The sequence below is a fragment of the Vollenhovia emeryi genome, unplaced genomic scaffold, assembly GCF_000949405.1.
Source record: "Vollenhovia emeryi isolate VEMERY1.0 unplaced genomic scaffold, V.emery_V1.0 DF939126.1, whole genome shotgun sequence".
Classification (NCBI taxonomy): domain Eukaryota; kingdom Metazoa; phylum Arthropoda; class Insecta; order Hymenoptera; family Formicidae; genus Vollenhovia; species Vollenhovia emeryi.
Window position 1 is genome coordinate 3,869,886 of NW_011967240.1, and position 12,516 is coordinate 3,882,401.

At 46.7% G+C, this 12,516-nt stretch overlaps 1 protein-coding gene across 1 annotated transcript; it reads right to left on the reverse strand.

Moving 5' to 3' along the window:
* Positions 1-65: 65 nt before the first annotated feature.
* On the reverse strand, positions 66-11,105 carry LOC105569095 (peroxidasin homolog). The gene is made up of 5 exons (XM_012025273.1): positions 10,461-11,105; positions 4,237-4,754; positions 2,864-3,665; positions 2,372-2,723; positions 66-2,285 (listed from the first exon to the last, which is right to left on the reverse strand). The coding sequence occupies exons 1-5, from the start codon at positions 10,658-10,660 to the stop codon at positions 228-230; spliced, it is 3,930 nt and encodes a 1,309-aa protein (XP_011880663.1). The 5' UTR covers positions 10,661-11,105; the 3' UTR covers positions 66-227.
* Between the last annotated feature and the right edge of the window lie 1,411 nt (positions 11,106-12,516).

Genomic DNA, 12,516 nt, shown 5'->3' on the forward strand with positions numbered 1-12,516 from the left:
GCTGCGTAAGCTTTGCGCTGTGATACATGTATACAACTCGGTCTGTATCGCGTTGTACACGCTGGTAATAGCTGCGTTAGTCTAAAAGAAACGATCGCGCGATGCTACTTGTGCAAATGCGCCTATTTACAACAATAAATGCATCGAGGATATCGGCAATGTCTGCGATAGAAAAGGGAAGGAAGGAAGAGAGCGAAAGCATCAAAATCTTGTACATGTTCGGCTTTCTATCGTTGTGTTCTAATGTCTTGTAAAAGTGAGTCGAGTTCTTTCACTTTCCGCGCCAAATCGCTGGCCTGCTCTTGCAATCTCCTTGCCTCTCGGTCACTCTCTTCAAACAGCCTCTGCAAATATAGAATTTTCTCGTCGCGATTCAACGAGCGCGTGTCCTCGACGTAGTCGTGGCTGGGTGCAAGATACTTGGCAGCTTCTCTGCGCGCGCGGGATATGGTATTGTCGCGATTGTCCTCGCAATTGTCGCAACAATCGGACCACGCGCTCAGGTCCATGTAGGGGATCTCGTCACAACTGACAAAGTCGTTGCGACCTTCGGGCAGTAGAAAGACGTCGGGCTGCACGCGAGTGATATTATCGCCGTTGTCGCACAGGATTCTGGCCAGCGACACTTGCTGGATCTGCGCGAGCTGCTCCGCGCGAAAGACGCTCGGATTCTCATACCAGAAGCGATCGCCGTCGCGCGTTCGCCGGAATTGCTCCAAGAGAAGACACTTGAACAACGGCCCGACCTTCATCCCCGGCAATTGATCCTCGAGAATACCGCCGACCCAGACGTCTATATTGCCCGGGTGGCCGTAGAGCTCGCGCAGCTTCTGTCGCACTCGTGCGCTGCTGATATCGTCAGCCAAATGCTCGAACGTCTCGACGCGGGACATGTTGCAGTAAGCGCGCCACTCCACATAGCCGGGAATCCCGTGATCTCTCCCTCGCTGGATATTCATCGCCGCTAGATCGAGCGCGACCGCGTGAGCGGTACGGAACAGCTGTTCGGTGAGCTCGACGTTGAGATTCTGCTCGGGCAGCTTGAGCTTCGCCGCTGTGGCGTACATACCTCGGACCAGAGGATCGACGCCGCCCTCCTCCACCAGTCGCCAGGGCGCGAAAAAGGCGTCTCGCAGATTGAGAGGACCCTGAGGAATCGGTCGGAAGGAGGCGTTCAGGCGCTCGAGGCGCGGCTGGATGAGCGAATGACCGAAACGCAGAGCGGCGGTGGCGAAAACGTTGGATATGCTGGCGTCGACGTTGGAATCGTAGCCTCGGTACGGCGGCAACGAGTCGTCGAGCGCCGCTCCAAATACCCGCGGCAGCCAGTACCGATAAGTGATGTGCTGCATCTCGGCGCCGACGATACGCCTCGCTTCCTGATAGAGTTTCTCGCCGTTCCAGTGTGGATTCATCTCGCGTAGCGCGCGAGCGATGCGGTTGTGCTCGCGCAGCCACAAGGTATGCATGGCCAGCAGGCCGACCTGCTCGTTGGCGCGAATGTCGCCGGCTACGAAGCAGTTGATCGAACTCTCGAGTGGATTCCTACGACAGTCGACAAACTGGCCGGACGCGTACGGCAGCAGGGGTTTATGGCCGGGGAACGTGGGACCTTCACGCAGCAGTCCGCGATCCGTCGTCAAGTCGCGGAGATCCCGCGCCAGCTCGTCGTCGTAGCCGTAGACTTGCGAGCCGTCCAGGTAGCTAGTCAGCTGATTCAGCTGTTCCCGCGGCGTCAGGCCGTCGCCCCACAGTATACTGGTCGCGCCGGAGCCGCACACGGCGCTGGTTCTCACAAAGTCGATGCACCGTCTGTTGCTGACGCGCGGGTCACCCGCCGGCACTTCCATCGGGAAGCAGGGAGCGGCGTTGTCGCAGGACTTCTTGCAGTCGATTCCGTCCCACGACTCGCTCGACACCGACGGTAGCGCGTGGTCGAGATCGTGGTCCAGGAACTGACCCCACTGCATCACCATGTGGGTGATCTGATCGTCCGACGTAATATCGTGGGTGGAGATCAAGGTGGTCGACACCAGGCGTGCGGCGGGCTTCGGATAACCGTAGTACCGCCGTCCTCTCTCCCAGCCGACCGGCATCGAGAAGCCGTTTTCGTAGATGGGTTGCAGTATCCTTCGGAATCCCGTGTAGGACGAGCCCCAAGTAGGATGGCGCAGATTGTTGCAGCTGCCGTCCACGCTCCGGTATTTGTGGTGGAAGCACCTGTTGGTGCAATTCTGTCGACGCCTGTGACCGGTGCACCCGGACAATCGCTCAATTTCCTTCACCTGAAACGGGACGCGCGTATTAGAATCTAATTTTGCCTGTTTTCTTTTTGTTTTGTTTTTCTCCCCCCGGGCGTATCGATCTTTACCTGTTCGGGCGTCAAGATTTCCTCGTAACGAAATTCGCCAGTGACGTTTGCCTTACTGCCGGCGTCCACCATACGTCGGATATTGACGAGGGTTCTCTCGAAGAGCTCGGCGGGCCTGGCGGCCGCGCGACCGACCGCGTTCGGAAACCGCGCCAGCCGGAATGGATTAACGTGTTTGGAGCCGTCGGGACTGAAGAGAGAGGACAGCGTTTTATTAATGGCACGGTCGATCTCCTCGGTGGCACTTTGGAAGGCTCGTACGACGAGCGCATCCGTTGCGCTGGGCTGCCGAACGCGCACAAAGGCACCGGCGGTTGCGCGGCCGTAGTCGTTTATAGCCGAGCACTCGTATCTGTAAAAGAAACGCGATCCTTTAATATTTTCGTACGTAGGTAACTCTGAGAGAAATGCTTCCTCGTGCTAAACGAAGTCTGATGACGGGCATTGATCAGTGAGCAGCGGGTGTTACTTGAACCGTGAGATAGGACATACCTGCCAGAGTCCTGCGGAATCACGTTGAATATAACAAGACTGCCCCCACGCATAATCTTGACCCGGTTGCCTTCGAGCGCGCTACCGTCCTTCTTCCATTGCATCACCGGCTTCGGGCTGCCGTCGGCCCGGCAAGGTACCTCAACGGTGGCGTCCAGTTCCACCTCCATGTCTTGCGGTTTGAAGATGAGCTGGGGCGCGGTGAAGTCAACGACGTTCAAGTCCGCGAGGAGGTGGACCATGTGATCGATACTCCTGAGATAACACTCGTACTGGCCCGCGTCGGTTTTCTTAACCGCGAGGATGCGCAGCGAGGTGCCGTCGTTCTCGAGCGAGACTCTGTCGCCGAAGGAGACCGGTCGGCCGTCTCGGGACCAGCGAATATCGGGCCTGGGACTGCCTAGCGCTCGACAGGAGAAGGTCACGTCGGTGCCGGCGCTCACGTTCTGCGACTCCGGTCTCTCGGCGAGTATCAACCGAGACGCCGCCGTAATCACCGTCCTGGCTTTCCTGGATTTTATCGAGCCCATGTCGCTGCTGGCTACGCACTCGTACATCCCGCTGTCCTGCTCGGTCGTGCCGGAGACCACCAAGGTGCCGTCCTCGCGGATTACATATTTCTCGCCGTCCTCGTGGATCACGTACTTCTCGTTATCATCGTCCGCCTCCCACGAGTATCTCCGCCTGTTTTTCATCCATTTGATCTTCGGCGCCGGATCACCCGTTACTCGACATCTCAACGTCATCGTGTCACCAAATCGTACTACGGTGTCTTCCGGGCCTTCTATGATGCGCGGCTTTGCTACGAAAGGAAGCAACTTTTGTTACGACCGACTGTGAGAAGAAACATATTAGATGACGAAACGTCAGATTCTCGCCTCCATTTTACATATTTGCTTTATCTGCTTTTAGCGATTCTGTCCACTGCGAGTTCTCGTGCATTAAGGTGAGAATACAGGAAGAGAGAAGCGCGATTGTATTTACCGGATAATCCTCTACAAATTGACTTCCAAGTTGCTCCGTCACCGCGAGAATTAGCTATAATAACGGCGGTCAATTGACTTGGAAATTTTGATTTAATAATCTTCCGGAAGGATCATCACGCGATACATCCTCGCGAGAGGTAATCGTCACGCGAGATGTAGCAGCGCGATGACCGCGGTGTCAACGACCACGACGACGTAAACGGACATCGAGTTGATCCTACATCAGCGACTATCAGCCGGAATCCTATGTGTAATAGGGAACGCGTGTAACGATGGAGAGTATTTGCTCAGTGTTGTTTTCCAAAAATTTCAGGGTCTCGAAGGGCTAAAATGCGCGTAGCTGACGTCAGAGAGCTAGAGAGAGGTGCCGAGGTGGTTCTACTCAACTGCAATGAAAGTCCTCGGGCAACATCGTTGTTAAGGAGCGACCCTTCATGTTGTGCGGGGATTGGCAGATCGCGGCCATCTCCGTAGGCTTGTCCCGCAGGCGTTCCACCAGCCAGACCAGGTTGCAGTCGCAGATGAGCGCGTTGCTGTCGAGACGCAGCCGCGTCATCGGGCCGACGTTGACGAACGCGTCCGCCGGTAGCCGATGGAGCTTGTTGCTGTGCAAGAACAGGCGCTCCAGCGTCGGCAGATTGTTGAACGTGCCCGGTTGGATCTCCCGCAGGTGGTTGTGATGCAGGTACAGCTGCTCGAGTCGCGGCAGCCCCGCGAACGCGCCCGGCGCGATGTGCTCTATGCGATTTTTGTACAAGTAGAGTATCCGTAGATTCGGTGCGCCCTCGAACGCGCCCACCGGCAGCCGTCGGATGTGATTGTCGTTCAGCAGCAGGCTGTGCAGCTTCTTCAGTCCGGCGAACGACCCCGCGCGCACTTCCGCGATGTTGTTAAATCGGAGATCTCTGAAAGAATTTCGACAATTTCTCGGGATGAGCGTCAGATAGAGAGGAGAAACGATAGTCGACGAGGTTCTACTCTTCCTGGAGAACTCGCGGACTCGGAGCCATATATTTTGCCGAAGTTTTTTATCTCTTCAGAGATTTGACAGATTATCGATACGTATTGGCGCGTGCAATTTGTTAGATCTAGAATCGGACCGTCAGGATCAGATCGCGTTTTGATGATCACATTTTGCGCTAAATGCGAGACGAATATATCCAACGGAATTTCACGTGTGGGTGGAAATACCGTAACTATAAATCTGTCCGCCCACGTGTTTAGTGAAATGAGCGAACGAGGTATTCGTCGGGATATAAGACAAAGTAAATCATAGAGCGTTGTCCCTTTGATAGACGAATAATGACGAATAATAACGAATGACAAATAGATATTGATTAGTAAGTTAGATTTGCGAAAATTTGACTCGAGTCCTGAGCGCGCGGATCTGCCTGTTGGCAAAACTATGATTACATTGTGCACAAATAAGTATGTCTTACTAACGATCCGTGCGGTAAAATGTCGAGAAGGTAATCAGAGTGCCGTGCCTCGTAATTGAATATTCAGCTGCATGGTTTAATCGTTGAGAAATTCATCCAATTTGTATAAAGCGCGCTGCACAATCGCATAATTATTACGACGACTCGGCGCGGCATGACAAAGATATTCTACTGGTTATCAGCCGCAAAGCCCCCTTAATTAACAATTTTACTCGACTCGTTGCACATTACTTCCTTTCTAAATTACTGACTCGAGTTCTCGCGCTCGACCCGACGGTATTTCAACCTTCTTCTTATCGTACCAACGAATCGTCGCGCCGTCGTCGCGTCGCGGCGCGAGTACTGCCTGCTGAGAGAAAAGTAGAAAAAGCCCGACTCGTAACTGGCGACAGTTCTTTGCACAATGCCGAGGCCTTTTATGTTTTTCTACAATATAATTGTTATTTTCATACACCATTTTTAGACTCTCATCCACGCGCAAGATATCAATAAATTGCGGTGGCAATTAGTCAATGAAAAAAAGTTACAGTCCCATTTATTATGAAAGAAAGGCCATTTTAATAATCAGCTCCAGTTTCTTCACTGTGACCTTACATTACTTTGCACAATTTAATTTTACATTTCATGGCAGTTAAATACTTTAAAACGCGACCTCGATAAAATATCGCCTTAATGTCGACGACATCGGTTACGAAATTTGAGGAACGAGTCACGAGACATACCTACGTCTACAGCTTTTTCTGAAAAGCAGAAGAAAGCAAGTTTAAAGCTCTCGATGTTGACATGTTGAGATTATTTTAGAAACGGATTGTAATGAGGGAAACAAGTTTTAAAATTACAAAACAAAATAAATATTTATTTCTTTCATAACTTGAAATTACTTTTTGTAAAGTTTTGTTTGAAAAGTAAACATTTTAAACTTGCACCCTTTTGTCTCTTTCATACGTATAAATGCACTATGACGTCATATTATTTCTAACGTCAACTATCGCACGCGTGGCCATTTCGATCGTTCTCCATCGATAGAAATGTGCATCGATGCGTACAAATCGGTGGTTTATTCGTGACTTAACGCCACGTGATGGAGCGCTCGTATTTAATAACGGAGACCGCACGAGCGAATTAATGGCATTAACGGCAGCGGATAGAGCGAATATATGAGAATGATTCCGGGAAGACGATTCGATCTCTTCTGGACCGTATTCCATTCAATCACAAATATCGGTTTTCATCGAAGCCGCGGTTTCACCGCTCGATTCATCGAGATGCACGAATATCTATAATTATAACGATGACGTAATAAACTGTCCTCTTGTGGAATGCAAATTCACGTCCTCGAACGAATCTGCCTCGTTTCGTACAGCCAATTGGCTCCACGCAGATATCGTATACTTTAAATTAATAAATTGACATTATCACTTGTGCATAGTAAACGAACAATAAATAGATCAGTTTTAAAAAAAACTAATACAATATAATTTTTACATATTAAAAAGCCTCAGTTGACGAAGTGAAACTGATCTCTCCACGAAAAATGGGATTGTTTTTTTGACTTTCAAGTAAGCGACAAGTTAACACATAGAAATCATTACAGTTCAAGACGTCGAAGATTTTATAATTGCACATACCAAATATTTACACGTAATTACTTAATTTCTTATTATAGTTGAAACAAATACACGCTGAAGAAGACAAAGTTATGTCGAAACGTTCGTTATTAGGAATTTTAAATGTTAAGACGAATATGGTAGCACGCGAACTATTGAAAACCTTTTAAAACCAACATTGTTCGTGAAACTAATTGGCCTATTTAATTTTAAATATATTAAAAATTGTCAACATTCAACGAGAAAAGAATGTTATCTCAAATACACTTGACGCAGGTTTATGTTATTTAATTGGATTCAGAGAAGTGCAATGTCTTGTATCAGACCGCAGGTGATTTAATCGAGCGGGGTCTAATTTCTGGCTTACGTTACGCAGCGACCATAATTTTTGGGCGCGCTATTTTACATGTAATCAAAGATTATCGCGTGGCATGTAGCACGAGAGATATCTCGGTGGATATCGGTATCACGGCACAAGTACCTATTTATTCAGCGAGACCCTAAACGGATACTTAAAGATACTCGATATGCAAGTCAATGTCCTGGATATTTCATCGATCATCGACCGACAAGTGCAGACGTCCATTTATCTCGTCTTTTGTAATTAAAGGAAGTTATAAATAATAATTATATCCATCAAATGCGTCGAGATTTTAATGGTGATTTTAACGCGAGAAAATTCAATTGAACACACTAATTATAATAACATATATTAGATAAATAAATGATAAAGTAAATAAAAATAAAACATTCAAATCTCATTAAAGTTATTTTAGCTCTACATTTTGAATTAATTGTCAATGAAATGTGTGTTCGCGTCTGCGTGCAACTCATCGTCGTTAGAAACGATATATCATATTAAACTTTGTGTTATTTCTTTATATTCTAATCTGTTAGCTTTCGTCATATGATGGCTGTGCAAGGCTAAAAGCCTGTAAACTTCTTGGTGTAGGCTTTTATCTACGCGTTTCTTTAACATTAAAATTGGCAAAGAAGAGATCAAACGTGTTCATTTATAATCTCTCAACAAATATGTATATAGAGCGTCTGTTACTTGTATTTAAATAAAGTTTCTTTGAATCTCGTGGGCCAACAATATTGTGCTAAATATGTTAGAACGCCGGGTAGCTCATCGTTACGGAAATAACAGAATAATGTAAATTATGATCGCATTTATATGAGCGTGGGACGACGCGACTGGCGGAGAAGAAAGGATTTAACGCAGAGAACTTGTCTCTGTTTGATACATAATATATGTACGGAATCTCTATATGAGTTATATAATAAAACTTCATCGCCATCGCATGCACGAGCAGGACTGTTGAATTAATCAAAGAGTCAAGCTTCGCATCTCGGCGACGCATCGTATAATGTATTCCAAAATTCCAAGTACTTGTATCTCGCTACATCTACTTTCTAACTCCGAAGAGAATTAATCGAAGACGGTCGCTATTTAAAAATCGTGGATTTGTTCTTTTTTCTGAGCGAATCAATTTACTATTTTGCACAAAATAAGATTGTAATTATAGAAGAGATCAAATAAAACTTCATGAGAAAAAGGCAATTATTTATAATGCAAACAAGAAGAAGGAAAAAATCTTATGTGAATATTTATTTATTTTATCTTAACAAGCTGCGTCAGAGAAAATATCACATATCGATAAAGAAAGCAAAGGTAGTTGTATTCTCAATACTAAGTTTACATTTCCACAATGTGTTCTAAGGTTACACAATGATTTGTGTCGTCCAATAGCGGAATAGGGTCGCGGTTATAAATGGTGGTTCTCTTCATTGAGCAATTCTTTCTTCAAATATATTAAAGCTTGATTTGTAAAAAATAAAAATTTGTAGATAAATAGCAAACAATGGCAAGAAAATAATTCGTAATAATAGCGCACTTCATCTCTCCCGATGATTAATGACGATTCATGACGAAAAACGAGTATTTTATTTTTGGAAACAAGTTGTAACGCTGTTACGCAGTAGCGATAATATTTATATAGATTGTATTGTACGCAAATGAAACAAATACGTATATAATTATACCCGATGTACGGACATACGTTATATGTTCGAAGGTGCATGAAGACTAAAGATAAATAGAATGAACAAGATTTATCGCTGATTCGCAGAATCGCAAACTGATTCGCCAATGTTTGCCACAGCGTTCCGTCTTCGGCCGAGATTTTGCGCAACGACTTACAATAAAAATGATAAAGAATCGTACGCTCGTGTACTCTTCACACAGATTGCAGGCTATTCTTTTATTTTCTCCAACGAGCGCGTCGAAATTTACGGGTACAATACGTATCAGTGCGATTCGAGATAAATCGAGGTGATAAAATAATCGGTCGTCTACACACGGAGATACGGCGGCGTTTTTTAATCACGTTTATGACTTTTTAATTCAAGTATTAAATAATCTCTTCAAGTGCGCGCTTTTCGAGGCAGCGAGAAGCCACGACGGAGCCGACTCGATATAAGTAATCGAATTATTTGTAAAAATTCGTAAAGCAATTATTTGCACGCATTTAATTAATGTGTATGCCACGCGGTATTAAGAATGTCGGCTTAAACGAGTCCGTGGCATCGTGGCGCGGCTTCATCGAATTCGTTCACCTAACCGCTCTGCTCCATTCTCCATCGTTCCTTTCTGCGAAACTCCACTTTAAAGCCGCATCGTAACTTATATGTATATGTATATATATAGTTCCAAGTAGTTCGGCGGCCTTTGATTTTGTTCGTCTACTTTGCTTCAAATCGATAATTTATACGTTCGCTCGCTAAATTTACACTTCCATGTTTAAATTGACGCACTTCTTATGGGTTTTTGCAGATTATTACAACATGGTCGAGACTCTCTCGTCGTCAGAGTGCATTTCCAGCGTTGAGAAATTCTTTTCTCTTCCGAGACCTGTCGCGGATAATTGTAACGCGGGGTTCGATTAATTATTATAATGGATTTACAACGCGACGAACTCTTGAGACAAGCTTAGAGGCATTGGAGGAATAACCCAAGGAGAAGAAAAAGTCAGGATGACGTCAATTTGATGTAATATTGACCAAATTTATGTCAAATTTTGGTCAATTTGATGCCATATTGACCAAGATTTGATATAATTTTGGTCAATATGACATCATCCTGATTTTTTGTTCTCCTTGGAAAGTTTCTGCCATTGAAATATGATGTTATTTTTCCCTTTCAACGCTGCCGAGAGTGCAGATGCATTTTCCACGTGTGAGAAAGCGCGCCGAGTCGTGATCTTCTTAACTCTTAACTGATCATACGTCTCGATTAGTATCCTTCCCATAAGCGAATGTGCACTTTAACGCACTTTCTCTTGACCTTTCGTCATTCACCACAATTCCACCTACGTCGATTGGCAATCAAACCGACGACGATCGCACGCTTTTCCTCCCCGTGTAATTTTAAAGCGTCGGACTTTTGCACGCGTCGGAAAAGCTTGTGAAACACTTTGTGCGCAACATCCCGCGTACAATTGCCGATTGATCTTGGAACGAAAGAAAACCAATAACGAGTCGGAGAATAAAAGAGGCAACTTACAGAACGGTGGCATTGGCGGGCGCCCGCGGTACCTGGGTCAGCTTTAGGAACATACATCGCACCTGCGTCGTGCTGTTGTAGCACACGCATTTCTCTGGGCATTCCACCGTTGCTCCAGCGGCCTTCTGCGAGGGATCCGTCGCGAACAGGAGCGGCGGGACCAGCAACGTCCAGACAAGCAGGTCCACGGTCCGCCTCATGTCTCTCGCTCGATCGTCGCGGCGCCGAGGGTACTATACTCGCGAGAGGTATATTCGGGTGAGGTAGCCGCTACGTCGGGGCCGCGGAGGGGCCGTGCACCACGTGGAGTTGGTCTCTCTCTCTTTCTCGAGTACTTTCACCGCGTCGGTGGCAGGATCAATGGGAATCCGGTTGGACCAGAGTCAATACCGAGCGGGAGAGACACAGGGTCCGGGAGCCTCCGTGGTCGGGAGCCTCCGTGAGGAGTAGAGGCGATCGCGCGGGGCAAAAGAGAGGAAGAAGGAAACGCGCTGCGGGCTCCAGTAACCACATCACGTCGCACGCCTGGCCGTCCGGTTGCCGAGCGGCGGCAGCCACTACTGTAGCGCTACGCGACTCGTATTCGCGTCGGGACCGCCGGGAGTCGGGACCACGGGACCACTCGTCCAGAGAGAGGGTCCATCGCGTCGCGCGCCAGCACAAAAGACTTCCCCGTGCGCGAGGCTCGCTCCTCGCCGCTTTCCTCCCTCCGTTTCTCCAGCACCGTCGCGAGGCACGTTCAACGGATAGGACGCTAGTCCAAGAGCATGGGAAGATATTTCCACATACTAGCGACGACTATATAAGCCTCCTCTCGCTTCCTCTCAGAAGTCAAATACTCAAACTCATCTTCTCTCGCGCTTGCGATTCTACGTACACCTCCTCGCGCCCACGTTACTCATTAAGATGTCGTTTTCGACGATATTCGGCTTTTAATAATGGCGAGATTATTTATGCACCTGGCCTCAGCTTCCTGACGCCGTCGATCTGTAATACAATAGGTTCCATGAGCAATTAACATTTTATCTATGTCGCAATGTGTTTTGCTTATTGTTAGATTGAAGCCGCAACAGTCGGTCCGTTCTCGATAGAAATATGATTTCGATATCTTTCACGTACACTCGTTTTACGGTCGAAAATACAGATTTGTGCAGCGGCGCATCATTAGAGCAAAAGTGTACAACGTCGGACAACCTTTCTGACCACGACCGTATGCATTTGTTATACTTCCCTTCTTTTCTGATCGTTCTTGTACCTGTTACTTTTGCTGATATTACATAAATTCTAGATTTGATAACGTTATATAACTACATGTCTCGAATTTGGCTGTACCCAAGGAGAATAAAAAGTCCGGATGATGTCAATTTGATTTTTTTTTGTCAATATGGCATCAAACAAATTTTGGTCAATATGGCGTCAATTTGACATAAATTTGGTCAATATGACATCAAATTGATATCATCCTGACTTTTTCTTCTCCTTGATTTTGGTCAATTTGATGCCATATCAAAATTTGACATAAATTTGGTCAATATGACATCAAATTGACACCATCCTGACTTTTTCTTCTCCTTGGGTAACTACGTGTCTCGAATTTGGCTGTACCCAAGGAGAAGAAAAAGTCCGGATGGTGTCAATTTGATTTTTTTGGTCAATATGGCATCAATTTGACATAAATTTGGTCAATATGACATCAAATTGACATCATCCTGACTTTTTCTTCCCCTTGGGTAACTACGTGTCTCGAATTTGGCTGTAGCTTGCCGTAATGTGTATCCAGATAATATCTTAAGATGACTGTTATTTCATACTCGCTTACGCTTGGGCTGCTTATTCGCGCCGCGGCGAGTAGGCAGACCAAGTGGACCCACGAGTGGACGTGTACGCGTTTCCAGTGCACACCTGATGAAACACGCACAGAGCAGCAAGTAGATTGAGCTTGTAGATGTAATGCTCGTGGGCGTAAACGTTTTGTTTATATCGGACACTGCGTTGCTCGCAGTACGATGAAACGAGACAAGGGTGGGAAGCAGCATTAGTCGAATGGATGCGTTAG